General features: G+C 44.1%; 1 protein-coding gene across 2 annotated transcripts; it reads left to right on the forward strand.

Annotated features, from left to right (window-relative positions):
• The first annotated feature begins 281 nt into the window (after window positions 1-281).
• LOC142585085 (uncharacterized) lies at window positions 282-16,023 on the forward strand. 2 transcript variants are annotated; one of them, XM_075695584.1, is made up of 7 exons: window positions 282-837; window positions 3,376-3,476; window positions 5,209-5,316; window positions 6,992-7,185; window positions 8,651-8,739; window positions 13,113-13,352; window positions 15,796-16,023. In XM_075695584.1, the coding sequence occupies exons 1-6, from the start codon at window positions 610-612 to the stop codon at window positions 13,314-13,316; spliced, it is 924 nt and encodes a 307-aa protein (XP_075551699.1). In that variant the 5' UTR covers window positions 282-609; the 3' UTR covers window positions 13,317-13,352; window positions 15,796-16,023. The 2 variants fall into 2 exon arrangements, with proteins under 2 accessions (XP_075551699.1, XP_075551698.1); XM_075695583.1 differs by having other exon boundaries at window positions 287-837; window positions 13,113-13,262.
• The last annotated feature ends 1,051 nt before the right edge of the window (window positions 16,024-17,074 follow it).

Consider the following 17,074-nt stretch of genomic DNA (forward strand, 5'->3'; position numbering starts at 1 on the left):
GCGCGGCGTGGTTTCGCGAAAGATGTAAACAAGAGAGGAGGGTGGCCCAAAAGGCGGAGCATCGCCATGAGCAACGCCAACTTCCGGCTTCACTTTCGCTTCACAAAGAGTGACGTCAGGGCCTCTCCTTAGTTTCCTTCCTCCGTGAGTACGAACGACCCCGCCGAGCAGAATCGCAACAGTTTTCAACGGCGCGACCTTGATGCGGCCCCATACAATTCGATCGCAGCGCCGCCATAGTATTTTTCGTCGCTGCGCGCCTCACCGCAAAGCATGCACCGTCCCAGCCGCACGTGCCACTGAACCGTATTCTAGTACACTCTATTTCGGCGTTATGGTAATGGCGATACCTTCGCTAAAATTTCGCCTTGATTTGAAAATGTCCTCCTCGTCGCCACATGTCCGCGCAGTGGTCCGTCAGTGGCACGAGCGTTCGTGAAGCCCACTTCGCGGCGCCGACAGCAGGCGGACTGGCGGTCGCCTCGTGCCGTGCTTGTGTTGTCACGACGCAAGCTCGAAGGGAGCGGTTGTACCGAAACCGTTGGAGCGACGTGGAAACGTGGTCGACGTGCTGCCGTACGCGAAGACGAGATTTTCCCGAAACGCGTCATGGCGACTTCACCGTCGTCTACACCTCGCCAGCAGAAGCGCAAACCCAAAGGCAAGAATAGCGCCGTCGAGCTGGCTCTAAAGCACGGCTACTCGCCGTCCAAGAAAGGCAAGACCAGAGCTGGCAACCAATCTGATAGTGTCACATCGTCGACGGTGTCGCGTACCCAAACAGCATTTCCACGCAAACTGCAGTTCGCATCGAGCAACTGGAAAGCTCTCCAGGAGGTAGGTGGGTGCGTGCATGCGTGTGTGTGTGTGTGTGTATGTGTACGTGCGCGCGCGCGTGAGTAGTTTGCTGTGTCGCACGTCGTCTTTTAGTCAACTTTTCTTTAATTTGTTCTGCAGCGTATGAACAAATGCGGCTGAGAACATGGGTCCAGTTTAGACTTATGTAGGTGGTACTATAACGCCGACAGCGGGCAAAGGCAGGAAAAGGAAATAACATTGTGCCTGTGCCTTGCCTTCTTTCTAACAGGACTGTATACGTTAAGCAAGAAACAGCCTGTCTACTTGTGTATTGCAGACACATTCAGTGCTCTTGCTTCATGCAACACATCAGCTGCATATTTTCATGGAAAAGTGCAAAGCACAAAAGGCTTTTGTTTCTCAACAGAAAAAGAAATTAAGCTACATTAGTGCACATGAATCACCTCTGAAAAAGCCTACAAATAAGTGCACGTTTCAATACTGAGCACTGCATCCTGACATCTGTGACATCCTAGCATCACGCAATATTGCAGCAGTACTCTATAGTAGTGTAGATAGTTGGACTAATTGGCTGGGACGACAAAACCCAAAGAAAAAGGACACATACAAGCGTGCATTCACAACACAGTGACATAATTATCACAAGGTACGTGTTGCAGATCTATATACTGCCTAGCGAGCGGAGTATCATGCTTCTGTGACTGAGTGGCCATGACACACTGCTTGTGCTTGCAACCAGAACATGGTATTTTGCATACTGGTAGCACAAAAATACACCCATAACATGTAATTTGACGCAACCTTACATCCACAAGTTGTAGTTCTAGCATATGAAAGGTTATTCCAGGGAAAGCGTCGCAGGTAAAGAAAACAACTGCTCTGGGAAACATGTGGATTGCGACTTCTGTGACTATATTACTTGCATAGCTTCTGAAGCCTTATCTGCTAAGTATAAAATGGAGTAGTTGAGAGACAGTGAACACAATTTGTGCAAAACTAGGATACAAATGAGTGTTTCGATAATGTGATGTACCACGTTTAGATGATTTTCTTCCGGGACACGCACTGCATATGTGCAAAAGTTCCTTGCATTGGCAGGTTACGCTTATGGTAAATCTCTGACACACACACTTCTAGGTTCACACCAACTGGGCTCACTTCTAAACAATGTCATGGTTCTGGACTAGCTAATTGCACCCTTAGCCCATGCATCACTTTCATGTTGTTATGCTCCCTAAGCACTATTTGAGGCAGCTGTATAGACGTAGGTTGCTGAGCTTGAAATTGTGCATTCACATAGGAGGCACAGCAGTTTGCAAACATAATGTGCCAGTAGACAACATAATGGTGCCAAAAGATGGAAAAGGAGCTGTGTCTGAACTGCAGCCAAAACAGGAGTTGTGAGTGCTAAAGCTCGCACTCATTGTACGACATGAGAAGTGGAAATTCACCACTGTTTACCATAGAACTCTGCATATTTCTACATAAGGAATGGGTGAACGTACAGAAATGGGAATTGTTGCATGGGATTGAGCATTGTTGGTGCTTGATCACATGTTGCAGAAATAATATGCTAGAAATCTTAATCTAGGATCGGTGCATCAGATGCACGCACCTACCATAGTCCCTGGACTTGGCACAATTCAATCATCTCTTATTGTGCACTATGCGATGCTTCCTTGCTGTTCATAAGTATCAAAGTGGAAAGCTTAGATGATCTCTCTCTCTCTCTCTCTCTCTCTCTCTCTCACACACACACACACACACACACGCACGCTGCCTCACGTCTCGCTGCAATGGATTCAACGATCTGCTTGTCAGCAACATGTGAACAGCAATGCCGATTACATCACTACATAAGTTGCCACAGTTAAGAAATAACAAAGAGTGCTGTGTCCTTTATCAAAAATTGTCAATTGCTTTTGCACTATCTTAATAGTAAGCAGAATTTCATGCTCGGGTGCAGAAGGGGTCAGTTTTTTTTTCTTGCAATTTTTCTGCTCAAAACTTTTCATATTGATGCTATAGGAACCTCCTTAGCTGTCGGCACTGTTGACGAAGTGTTCTGCGATTCAGAAAACGGTGTTTGCGGGTTTGACGAAGTCCTGCGATTTGCAAGAACAACGAGATTCTAAAGGAGCCTTTTGAAAAAATGGTCAAGCTGGTTCTCACGCAGTTCGTAATTGCCTAAAATATGGCAACCAGCACATCTTTCAAGTGGCAATTACTATGCGGCTCGCATGTTCTTGCTTTCGTGCATTAAGCATGATGGCAAGGAGTGCACTAACTGCACAGTTATGGTCATTTTAACACTGTGCTAGCCACCACATCTTGGACAATGGCGCATTGCAAGGAAAACCAGTGAGGAATTTTGAAAGGGTCTTTCTCACCCTAGGTGCTGGTGAGCTTCTCCCATAGTAGCTTTTTTTTTTTTTTTAATTAGGTGTGTGCTAGCGCAGTGGCATCTATTTTGCAATTCAGAAATGCTGTTCAGTTCACTTTTATGTCTGTGAACTGTACTCATATGTCTTTTTTGGGGTGTTGGGGCACTTGTAGAAGCTTCAGGTTGCTCCCCAAAACAAGAATGGTGTGTCCGAGAAGGCAGCTAACAGAAAGAAAAATGCAGGCAAGAACTGCTCTACGTCAGCACCAGTCAAGTAAGTGGTCACAGTGCTTTGTGCATAGTAACATATGAATTTACTACTCTTGCTGCCTCTATTACTAATATTACTACTGCTGTTATCTCATCTGCATCTACTGCTACTGCCACTACTGTTGCCAGTGCTATGCAAACTCGTGATGGAATGAGCAAGTAGAGCAAACATGTAGTGTAAAAAAAAAAATGGGGGCGGTGCATTGCTTTCAACAGATCTCGTTTTGTTCTGTGGCACTATAGACACACACTTGTAAGCGCTTGTACATGCACTTTGTAAAACTTCCATCGCAGAGCCTTATAGTTACTTATAGTTACTATAAAGGTCCATAGGTCCTTTATAGACCTTTGAGTTAATTTAGTGCAGTGGTGTTTTTTTTTTTTTCATGCTGTATTTTACGTTTATTTGGGAGAGAAAAGTTGGTTGTTATACACAGAGAAAATGAGAAAAGTTTCTCTGTTTGAATTTGGTTCCCAAGCTGCCGGGATGGTACATTAGTACAACATTACTAATTTAAAGATATTTTTGTACTTCCAGGTAGTTTTTATTCAGATGCAATTCTTAAAACTCACCAGGATGCATCATCGGTTCCTGTAGAATGCTGTGTATTCCTTGACTCTCAATTAACTAGTCCTAAGGAGTTATATAAATCTCGTGATGTCATGAGCTGCTAACTTGCAAACTTCGTGCTTGCCTTTAGTTGTTGCTTCTTTTCTGGCTTGCCAAGACTCTATTCACAGCAAGACTGAGGTTTCTGGTACGCCAGATATTTAATATTAACCAATGAAACCTAATGTGTTTTAGTGTCTCTGTAAGGCCCTGACTCGTACAAACCACCTCACCCTATTGCATTTGCTGCAGTAGCCCAGTGGCTGTTACTGCTGAGCTTGAGGCTGCAGTTTCTATCCTGGATGCAGTGGGCGCATTTAAGTTGGGGTGCTTGGATTTAGGCACATGCTAAAGAATCTCAGGTGGTCAAAATCAATCCAGAGTCACCTACTATGCATGCCTCAAAATTGGATTGTGCTTTCAGCACACAAAACCCCCGAAATAAATATTTTTCTCACTGCACTTAGAGGTGTCTTTCAGTTAGTGATGGCTTTCCCTTTTGTGAAACCGTGCTTTCTGCGCCCACAGCCTGTGTAATTTTTGTAAAAAATCATTAAGCATATCACTCATGCACATACTCCATTTTTGTGGAAGCATGCTGCCAGCAACTTGTGCGTTATCACATCGTTGCTTTTCCTGATTATCTAGATCTGCTTTGACCTTTGTTCCCATTTACTGGCCTTGCCTCATATCGGAATGTGTAATCTGTTTGATTTTAATGACCTTTCGCACACTCCAGCTCTTCCATTAGTACAATGTCCAGATTGCCTACACTCTGTCCTATTGTTGTTTCGTATGAAAACAAGATAAGATTCCTGAGCATGGCAGTGCAATTAGGAAGTTGAGGGAGTTCATGCCTATTTATCTTTGTTCCTTTCTCACATTTTTTTTTCCTCCCTTCTATTCACGCACTTGTATGTGTATAGCATTGCCAAAATGAAATCAGTTGCAGGTAGTGCACCGACCCATTTCTTTCTGTGCATTGTCTATGTAGTTCGTGTGTAGCATGTCCCGCCAAGTCGCCCAATGCCCGGGTAGGCTTAAGTACGTGAACTTAGTTGTCTCCAGTTGTCCAGTTGCCACGTAACCTCTTATCTCGCCGAATCATCTATTCACTTCATTCCAGGAAAGAGGAAGTCTGGTTCGATGGCGTCGACCCACTGCTGCTGGATCCTGAAAACATGCAAACTGCAGGCCAGGCCATTGGCCTGGAGAAGAAAGGCACCTACAACAAGTGAGTGTGGCCAATTGTGACACCTACATCCACTGCATGCCTTGAATTTGTTTTCCTGTTCATCGACACCTCCATTTTAAGTATTTGACGAAGGTGTCACCTCAGGTTCACTTACTACAACCAGAAGTTGCTTCAGAAACACTCCCCTGGGGCTCCCACGCCCTCAAGCTGACACAGGAAGTGCCTGCCTGCAAAATTATAGCTTAGGAATTTGTTGGGAGCACTGTTGGAAGCAAAACAACCGCTTTGTCCAGCACGAGTTGATTGGCTGGTTGGTTCAATGTAGTAACGTTGGTTCAACGTTCCTGCAGCTGTGCAGGAAAAACAAGGACACAAGAAACTTAAAACTGACGCCACTAGCCATCAGTGCTCGTGGCATCAGTATTACGTTTATTGTGTCCGTGTCTTTCCTGCGCTGCTGCCTTAGTAAGCTTTGTCTAATAAGCAGCGTTCTCTGCTCAACAGAGTCAAGGTATTTAGTTGGAGTGAAGGCATGCTTGTGGATACGAGAGTTAGTTGCAGTGTGATTGGCTTTGGCTTGACATTGTTGCTGAAGGGTTATTAATGGGCAAATGAGCGCTACTGACATTCTGTGGCTCGTTTAATGGATAACACTGAATTGTCACATTATTCTCACTTGTTCGCCATCTATACAGTCGACATCCGTTAATTCGACCTTGATGGGACCAGCGAATTGATCTAATTATCCAACTGGTGGAATTAAGCAAGCGGAAGAAGCTTCAAAACACACCGCTGATTCACTGATAGTATTTGCCCGAACCTAACATGCCCTCAAATCAAATGCGTGCCCACTTTCGATGTATCCAAAGCAGAAAACTAACATTAAAAAAATTGTCAGCCCAAGCACTTTGTACAGATGGTTAACCAGTGAAGCTGAAATGTGCGGCCCCGGTGTTTATCACTGGGTAAATCCCGACGGTTCATTAAAGTGTTTCTCAATTATTGATTACATCTTTGTGTAATTAATTAATTAATACCAACGAATGTGGGAGCAGTGGCACGAGCGCGTTCACGTGGTAGTAGAAATGTGACTCCCACGTGATAAAATGGGCAAGAAAAAATGAGCAAGGGTTTAATATGTGTTCCACAATAGCTGCCAGTTTCCTAAAGTCGGCTTTGCTACATGGTCTTTTAAAGTCAGCTTTGTCAGAGCACATTATTGTTATTGAGTAACACATATGAACACCGCGCAGGCAATTTTCAGCTCGATTTTCTTGAAAAAAAGAAGGCTCACATTAGAACCGGATAAATACCATAATCAGACATTGTGAGCTACGGTTGTTGCTTGAAAATTTTCCTAGGGCTGACTGGTCAAGTTTGGATTATCCGGTGAAGGGCAGTTTTAGAATCTAAATAACGAAAGTTTAGGCCCATACAAATGCATGGGCACTGGCCAGGATCTTCGGCCGAGATCAAATTAACCGAAAATTCAAATTAGCCAAGTCATATTAACAGCACTCTATTATATTTATTTTCTTGTTGTCTGCTACCACTAATGAGGTCTCTTTTCATATCAAAGGTCTTTACTGCATTGTGTTAAAGAAGTGTTTTATCTAGGCTGAAACAAGCATTATGTTGACATGCTAAATGGTATTGTAAAGAAGACATCTATTCCTGAAGCGGTGTACCTTAGATGACATTGGCCTTGTTACAGGCCTACTCGAGTGGTGGCCATGGACTGTGAGATGGTGGGCGTTGGTCACGAGGGCAAGGACTCCGTGCTGGCACGTGTCTCACTAGTCAATGTCATGGGCCATGTGATCTATGACAAGTTTGTCAAGCCCACAGAGGAAGTGGTCGACTACCGGACGGCAGTGAGTGGGGTGCGACCAAGTGATTTGGAGAAAGGCAAGTTCATTGCACCTTCCAGCAAGGATGGGGAATGGCTGCAAGCTGTTCAGACATAGCAGCATTGAATTCTGCTCAGTTTTGCAAAGTGTAGTCACACCTTGGCACTAGGTCGATTTTAATCTGCTTGTAACAAGGGAAGCAGAGCAGTTTGCAGCTCTGACAACAGCAACAAAAGGGTGTAAACTTGTGACTAAGCTTCATGTGAAGCAGAAACATTTTTTAATACGCAGCATGCAGAAGGATAGGTCCATAACACGCTGCTCCTACCATTTCCTTTCATTCTTTGGGTATCCCGTCCACTTTTGTGCTTGCTAAGAAATGTCAGGTAAAGTTAAATCCAGTTGGATGTCATTGTCTGTCTTGTGTGTCCCTTCTGTCATCATCACTAAAGTTGTGCTTTGTTTCTTCCAAGTATGAACCAGTTGGCCTAGCAACACACATTGTTGTGCTAATGATAAGGGCCTGGGTGTGGGTTCGTACAGCCATTCATAGGCGAGGATGAGTTCTTTTTTTTGCTTTTTTTTGTGCCTCAAGGGTTCCAATAGGACATTACACAAGGTGTGGGCACATAAAGGGTTGGAATGATGAAGACAATGTTACAGCTATGTGTCAAAACATTGTATGAAAGACCTAAAGCATGCACTATGTAATCAAGAAGTACAGGAAGTATCTACAGAGATTCCATAGCTACCGTAATTTTCCACAAGAAAAGTAGGAATATACCTATAAAAAAGGGGCCAGGCAAGGAGACGCAATCTCGCCAATGCTATTCACTGCATGCTTGGAAGAAGTATTCAAGCTATTAAACTGGAAAGGCTTAGGAGTAAGGATCAATGGCGAATATCTTGCAACCTTCGATTTGCAGATGGCATTGTCCTGTTCAGCAACACTGGGGATGAGTTACAACAAATGATTGAGGACCTTAACAGAGAGCTTATAAGAGTCGGGTTGAAGATTAATATGCAGAAGACAAAGCTAAATTTAAAAGTAGTAGCACTGTTGCATTGTATTGTGCAGCATGTTGCATCAGGAGGCAGACTAGGGGTGCTATCTTGTACGCGTTCCAAAATCGAACGGAGGCGGTCCATTTTTTACGTCATGAAATAGGCGGTCCGTTTTGTTGCATTCGTCCGATAGCATACGGCACGGAATGAATGACAGCAGCAATCCCATCACAGTTGACATCGTGGCATTCGTCACAGTTCAAATTGACCAATCGTGTGCGGCTTGGTGGAACAGACTGCCTCCGTTCTATTTTGCAACGCATACAAGATCGCACCCTAGGTGTTGTGTTAACGTAAGAATATTTGCGTCGCATCTGTCGCGCGGACTCGCCAGCAGTTTGAATAAGGATTCAAGTGTTCCATTTCATATTGATGCAGTGTTTTCACTGGCACTTAACAGTTTTAAGGCATCTCTGCTCAGGTCTAATTGAAGTTTGATTTGCTTGGTTCCTTTGCAGCTGAGGATTTCAGTAAAGTCCAGAAGGAAGTGAGTGAAATACTGAATGGCCGCATCCTTGTTGGCCATGCCGTGCACCATGACTTAAAGGTGGGGCATCGCAGTTTGTTCGTACATAAGAAGCTCAAGCAGCGCTTTTCATGCAAACTGAACTGAACTGTTTAATGTACACTTTGTGTCTACACTGCCTTTTTATGCGTCTATATGGCCATTCATAGGCTATAGCATAGAACTGTCTAAGTTGCTGCTACCTCCGTAATTTGTTCAGTGAACTGCTTGGAGGTTGTCTAGATGTTTCTAATCCCTTGTAGCAGTTATAAAGCTCTAACCGTGGCAGTAAAGAATTCTAGTTTGAAAGTATTTCTTTTAACGTTATATTGTTCTTAGCTTGGCTGGTTTCAGATAGGTTCCACATTGTATTCAGTGTCATTGCAGTGAAGGTAATGCCAAGGGGCATTAACAGGTGGCTCCTAGGTTATGTTACTCAAAAGCTATTCTAAAGTGGCTACCACATGCATGTGATATCCAAGCGATAAGCGATGCGACAAGCAGGCACTGTTGCATTGCTGCGTGGAGCAACCACACGCACGTGACATTATGGAAAAATGTATCCACAAATTTACATTGCTGTCTGAATAAATACATCTGTGCGCCCATAAAGAAATCGCAAACATACTAAGAGATCAATGTTTTAACAAAGGCGTATTGGTGCTAGCTTCGTCAGTGAAAATCAGTTCCAAGCCGCCAGCGGAAAATGCTGTGGTGCCATCTGTTAAAGAAAACTCAAAACACTTTCGCGGCTTTTGGTGGCGTCTCAGGCCTAGCAGTGTCAAAACCAACAACTGTTTTCACTAATAACTACAAAACAACGCTGATACTTCTTTTCTCAGCTTGAGATGAGATAAAGCAATGGCTGATTTAACTTTTTTTTTCTCTGACGGCAGAAAGCAAACTGCAAGAGCGAATTTAGATCAAAGTAAGCGGACTGGTTGCTCCCAATGTTGCTGTGCAATCACGCTGTCACCCTGCAGACATCAGGGTGACAAGCGAAATTTTCTGGTTGGCCAAAAAAATTGTGCAGATCCCACGCACTGTGGGAATCGATGTAAGCGAAGCTTTCCGTGCTGGATGCTTTGATTGATGATAATTAACGATGATGTTTACAGTTAAAATTAATTTCTTTGACGTTTAGTCTAACACGAGAGTGGTGAGTTGTTAAATGTTACCTTGCAGGCACCAGTGCTGTTTGTCTGTGTAGTACACAGAACACGCAGGGAGAGGTGTTTGCTTGAGGCATTGTTTTGTGCCATCTTTCATAACCTCTGAGAGGGTTGAGCATAGTCATTGCCTGACATGGCACATCGCATTGTGGCAGAAGTATTAAACTTGAATTGGATTATGGGGCTCCACGTGCCAAAACCATAATTGGATTATGAGGCATGCCATAGTGCCGGACTCCGGATTAATTTTGACACTGCGATGTTGTTTAACGTGTCCCAAAATCTAAGTGCAGGTCCGTTTTCTATTTTGCCCCCATTGAAATGCAACTGCCACGGTTGGGATCAAATCCACGCCCTCTAGCAATGCCATAGCCAAAAAGCTACTGCAGCGGGCACAGAAGTGTTGATTTGACGCAACAACCGCTTCCGTAGTGGCGCCTGTACCCTGCGGTGCGTTTTAATTAACGCGGCTCTGCTTCTGCATGCCCTGCATAGTTTGTCCGCTTGACAAATTTGCGGTGTTTATTTTTTAGAAATAGCAGCAACGTACTGTACCGTATCTTGAAGTTAAGCTTATCCAGTTTCCACGCAACCGCTGTCATATAGTAGTAGGGTTTCCTTGGCTTCTCACGTCACCTTCATCCCCCTCCCCCCACCTCTTGTATGGTAACTGCCTCTTCTCCTCCCTCCTCTCTACAGTTCTATCTACGTCCCCTCTGGACTCGCACGTTAGTAGAATGGGAAGCGCTGCAGTTTCTGCAATGCTTCTGAGGAGAGTCACTGATAATTACTGCTGTCAAGAGGCTAAAATGGCAATGGCCAGAGAGCTCCAGAGGGCATTGTGCACATTCGGCGCGGTGGGGTGAAAACGAGTTTCTAGCCTCACCTTTCCAATCTAACTCACCCCTGTTATGTATACACATGCTCTGAACCACCCCTCCAACCTCCTCCATCACATTGTGCCTGACCGCAGCAACCACAGCAGCAGCAGCAGTGGGAAAGTCAAAGAAGAGGCAAAGAAAGCTTCGCTTTAAAACCGGGGCCGCGACAAGTGACAGCGACGGATTGCTCTCGACGACAGCAAAATCTGTAGCTTGTCGCCGTCGCTCGAAAATCGTGTGCGTGAGCCTTAACAGTGCGTGTGTCCATCTCGTAAACAATGCAGCTATACTACAGTGAACTAGAGGGCACATTGATGGCTCTTTTAATTGCTCTGGTAGTGAGTGCTGCAAAGGTTCTGTGAATCGGCAGTTAAGTTCTACTATGAGCTTAAACAAGGGCTATTGATGATGATGATGAAGGCATGTTATTAGTATTACTAAGACCCACTTGTTTATGTAATACAGCTTTAAAGGGGCTCTGAAACACTTTTTAAACATGGTAAGAAAACGTTGCCCATCTGTCGTGGAGGCTGCAGTAAACAAGCGAGCTAAATATTACTGCACTGCACGCAGCAGGGAACTTGCAATCCTACGTCAAAAACAGTAAAAAATTGTTTGCTCTCACTTCCGAAATGCCATCATGCAGCATCATCAATAGCAACTAGCCCAATGCCATTGGCTGATTTCGTGATCACAAGGGCATTCTCAGTATTGCATAATTGCCAATATTGAGTTAAATAAATGAAATATATTGACACAACATGATTTCAAATTACGCGCGCCAGCCGCTTCCTGCGTCCGTCCAGCTGTTTACTGCTACCTGCGAAAGATAGCAGCAATGAAGCGGGCAACTCGGGCTTGCAAGGCACGCGCAATCTGAGCAAGGTGTTATGAGCGCGGGACACGAGAGAAGAAGTGCGGGACTGCGGCGAAAGAGACTGTGGACGTTTTAGCGAGGCTCTCGCTTAGCTGTTTGTCGGGCACAAGTTCGCCCAATGTAATGTTATTAAAGTAGCGTCACTCAACTGTGCGTTACAATATATAGATATATGTCTGCAATCTCAAAAAGGCAGAAAATTCATTTCACCTTTGAACTGCGCATAGCTGTGTTAGCTGCATGTGGCCTCAGAGGTGGCATTGGTGTGCCGTGTAGCGTAGTCAACCGTGGCCGCCACAGGATGCCGTGACACTTGAACTCCACCGTGTAGCTTCCAGCATTCTAGCATAGAGGAAAAGAAAGAGAATGCCAGGTATCGCTGCAATAGCTTCACTTATAGTTGAAGGATGTGAAAAAAATTTTGTGACATGAGATTTGTGAGACAGCGTCCTTTAATAGCGAGGCCAGTTTGGAAAGTGTTTCATAACACTTTTAAAGCTGTCTCGAACAACTTTCGTAATACCTCCAGAGGGCTCTGAGATAACCAGTCGAATATTCCATTACTATACCGCAAATATACATTGTTTAAAGGTAGTTCGAAAAAAATAATAATAATAAAAATGAAGAATAGTAAGAATCGCTAAACCAGAATCTTAGTGCCAGGTTAGCAGCGGAGACCATTTCCCCAGTGGCCTTTGAGCAAGGATGCATAAGGTTATCATAGCAAGGAGGTAGTTCTAGCAACAAGTCATGGCAGCAAGCCATAAGAATGATTTACTGCTAAGTCCAGGCTGGAAAATGACTTGAGCTGTCAGCCCTGCCTGCTCTGAATTTTTTTTTAATGCAGTGAAAAGTTTCTGTGCATCTAAGTGGCAGAAGTTAGGGGAAAATCAAGAAAAAAATTCACACTGGAGCTTATAACAATGAATCGAAGGTTTTTCTCATGAACTGCCAAAAGCTCTGTGTTTGCAAGTAGCATGTGGTTCTCTAGATCTCTTAATTCACAATCATGAAGGCTTGAAATATGGCTATATATTATTTGAAGATTATTTTTCTCATCCAAAGCAGGTTATTTGAATTATGCAGCAGGATCCAAAAATAGAGCACTGAGGCCTAATGTCAATGTGATGCAACACATGGACATTTGTGAAATTTCAGGGAGAGCCATAATTATCTATGGCACAGAGTTGACATGTAATGTAAGTAGCATTGCTGACAATCATGTTTCTGAAAATAGCTTTGTTGGCTTTTCTCGATGTGGTATATTTATTGTAAAACACTACAATTCCTACAGGGACCACTGCACCAGACAGGATAACAGGCGGCTATAACATTCTGCTTCGAGGGCCCTTTATGATTTTCTTAGCCCTGAAAAGAGTTTGTTAGATTCCAGGCATTCCGAAGTCTGGGAAGGAGCTGTACACTTGTCTTTCTCCTTTCACGTCCCTCTAATCTTTGCGCGTCATTGACAATGTGTTTGTGCAGGTGCTCTTTCTGTCCCATCCTAAGCGACGAATACGAGACACAAGCGCCTATCGCCCATTCCGGACCATGTTTGGCGGCCGAACGCCGTCTCTCAAGGCCCTCTCAGAGCGAATCCTGGGAGTGAAGGTCCAGCAGGGAGAACACAGTTCGGTCAGTGACGAGCTCCGACCCTTTCTCACTGTCGTGAGAACTGAACCAAACTAGCAGCAGCTTCTGCAGATGATACAGGCCAAATGAAGTGTGGGTCGCTTTGTTGCAGATATAGCGATAGACTGCTTTTATACTTCAGATAGACTTTGGTGTGATGGGTCACTGTGGCGATAGTTGAAGGCACTCTGGTTCATGCACATCCTTTCTTGTGAAATGCTAGCAGTTCTAGGTATTCTAGTTGAGATTAAGAGGAAGAACTGGAGTTTGGCAGGCAATGTAATGCCTAGGGTAGAGAACCAACGGTCTTTTAGAGTTACAGAATGGTTTCCAAGGAGAAAGGGAAGCGCCAAAAGGTTTCCTACAAAACCTACTGGAGGGAGCTGTGGCGCTATTGTCTACGGGAGGTGCTAGTACGATTGTTCAGCCAGCATGGGAAACTTCATCCTTGCGGCTTCAAACAGAATTTTGACTTTGCAAAACTGATCATTTTCAACAAAATAATGCGTTACAAATGCAATGATTCAAAACTTGTGCATGTGCACAGAGTGTGCTTGCCTTCTGTGTGTGGAAAAATATGATTGCTTCGAAATTTATGCCATTAAAGGCAGATAAAGCGTAGTATAGTGTAGGATAAAGCCATGAGAACTCCTGGAGTTAACAGGCACGTAAATCAGACAAATCCATGAACTAACCTCCATTTCTATGGTAGCTGCACAATCGCAGTACCAGTGTTCGCTCTCAGAATTTTAGTAGGAAACTCTTGGAAAGCGAAGTCTAGGATGGCTGAGAACTAGGTGGTGCAATGAAATTAGGAAATTTGCAGGCATAGAATGGGGTCAGCTGGTGCAAGACAGGCAGTTGAAGATTGCCGGGAGGGGCCTTTGTCATGCAATGGACTATGACTAGGCTGACGATGATGACTAGCTGTTCATATGATTTACATGACTGAGGCATACAGATATGGTGTTAAAATAGGTTTAAGGCATTTAATGTTCAATTAAAGGGAACTCTGAAAAGGACATCTAATAAAATAGATTTGTAGATGGTTCTTTCAAAACATGCTTTCTGACTGAAAGTGGTTAGTGGAGAAAATGGAAGTAAAACTTCCTTTTGCAAATTCAATGCCTAAGCCACAGCATCTATAATGGCACTCTGACAAAGATTTCAAAGCATTTTCACGTTTGTTCCTTTGTTGCAGAGAAAATATCGGTCCAAGTTGCTAGCTCGAATCTTTGCTTAGTTTCGAATGTAGTCATTTTCGCTATGAGCAAACAATTAAAGGGACACTAAAGGCAAATACTAAGTCAAGCTAAAGTGATTGATTAGTGCTTGAGAATCTCTAAGGTGTCAATATTATCGCGAATAAAGCCTCAATAATGGAGGAATTGAGGTGAATACAGGGACATGATTAGAGACTCCCCCAGGACATTCAAATACTTGCCCGATGACGAAAGCACTCCTCAGTTAAATTCTGTCACTAGTACTCAACTACTCGTTGCAAAAAACATCCTCGTATTGTATTATAAGATGAAATAAAGTGCTATGTGTCCAGTTCCATTTCATGTTTAAAAAAAAGAAATTGCCATTGACAACATGCTTTTGCGTTTCAATAATTTTCTGATCGCATAGTGCTGCGCTGGTTTTGCTGGCTTGTGAAACTCGCACAAACTGCAAGTGGCAGATAATTCAACTTCCATATGATGTCGCGAGATGCCCAAATGGTCTACACCACTTGATCAAAAAGCAGTTGCAGTGGCGAATCCACCACCCTGTCTTGGCTCGGTGTTGCTGTCTGTGGGTGCCGTTTTACTCACCGAGGGCAGCAAAGGGCGGTGATAGCGTGGCAATGTCACCACTCCCTCGGTTGGGTGGCGAGATATTTGAATTTCGAAAAAAAGTATTCGGACCCTTCGGATACAATTTTCTCGTAAACTAAGCCTTTTCTTGGCATGAGATAAGTGTTGCGAGGTTGCTGGAAAGGTATTTAAACATTCCAAGCCGACTTAGTATTTGCCTTTGGTGTCCCTTTAACGAGCACCGAGTAGGCACTGCCAAAATCTGACATCTTTTGCAAGCACTTCAGTGCGAGCTTACCGCCAGTCGTTCGTGTGCCTTTTATTCATTACCATGGCACCAGTTACAGTAAGAGCAGCCCTTCTATAATTCCAAAAGTGTAATTTGTCAATCTAGGTTAACTTGTTCGTTTAATGGCTCACTCTAGGACAAATTTTCATCCTTTGGGGCTTGTATTATTCCCATATGGTAATTGTAGTCTGTCTTCCTTTCGTCTACAGTATTTACTTACTTACTGCAGTGCTCCCAGTACTTTACGGTCACGAATGGCATGCAGGTTTCTGTGTGACATAGTGTTCTTGACAGGACAGTATTGGGCGCTCATTACTAAAGAAGCAATGTGCATGCTACATAGAGATGTTGTTAAGATTTTTTTAATGAGTGAAAGGTTGCTTGGAAAGTCTGTCAATCAGGCAGCATGTCAGGATAAAATAACAGCATGTAAACTTTTGCATCACAGGTGCAAGATGCGCAGGCTGCAATGCGATGCTACACCATGTACAGAAAGCAGTGGGAAGAGGACGTGCGGAACGGTCGACGGTGGTTCACCCAGCAGAAGCAGCTGCAGCAAGTGCAGCCAGAGTCGTCTGCATGAAGGGACCTCCCTTTGTACACTTTGTTTTTGTCACATGCGGGCTGGCTACCTATTTATGGCTGTGCAAATTAATATAACTTGTATTTCATGATATATTTGTTTCTTGTTGTTTTTTTGTTTATTACTGCACACAATTGACACGATTATTCTGCCACAACACAGCAACAGCAGACCAACATGCTAATACAGTAGACGGCCATTAATTCAATTCCTACCGAAGGTCCTGGCCAGTCCCCATGCATGTTTATGGGCCCAAACATTCGTTATTCTGATCCTAAAATTGGCATTCGCCGGATAATTCGAACTTGACCAGCCAGCACGCACATTCCTGACCCCTATGGTGAGCCCAATGATGGCCCCTTTCGTGGCAGTGTCTGTCTCAGCGGAGCTTAGAGGACAGTGAGTGTGTTGAACACACATCTCGTCGAAAGACCCTATTTTCGGCCAGCCCTAGGAAGCTTTTTAAGCAATAATGGCCTCTCACAATGTCTCATTGTGGTATTAATGAGCACCTTTTGTTTTCCGAGGAAATCGGGCCAAAAATTGCCTGCACAATGCAATCGGATACAAAACCAAAACCGCTTTAGCGGCGTTCGGATGTTCTACCGCCCAAATTACAGCGAAGCTGACTTTAGGAAACCGCCCACCATTTTTACTTCGTTTAGAAGAGTTAAGGTAATTTCTACGTTAGTTTTCTACTTTGGATGCATAGAAAGTGGGTGTGCTTTTGGTTGGGGGGCATTTCAGACTCTGGCAAATACGGCCAAATGAATCAGCTGTGTGTTTTGGCATTTTTTCTGCGCCGGCCAGCCGGAAAACTTGATTAATTTTATCGGTCCTGCCAGGGTTGAATTAACAGAAGTCGACTGTAATTAAAGTGCCATACTGAGGCACAAAATGCTGCACGGACAACCTCTGAGGACATGTTCGACTGGGCACTAGCATAACCTGGTAAACCAGAGGGCCGCCAAGAGAGGGCACCATGCACCCACCTAGAGTGCTAACGTAGCTGTACAGCGAGCATCATGATGAGCTCCTCTTGGGAAGGTGCATGAAAACCTACTGAAGTGTGTCTTCTCGCTAATGCAAATACTATACTGTATTGTGAGTGGCTGACCAAACTGTCTTGGATGTACCGAATTAT

The sequence above is a fragment of the Dermacentor variabilis genome, chromosome 6 (genome assembly GCF_050947875.1).
Source record: "Dermacentor variabilis isolate Ectoservices chromosome 6, ASM5094787v1, whole genome shotgun sequence".
Lineage (NCBI taxonomy): Eukaryota > Metazoa > Arthropoda > Arachnida > Ixodida > Ixodidae > Dermacentor > Dermacentor variabilis.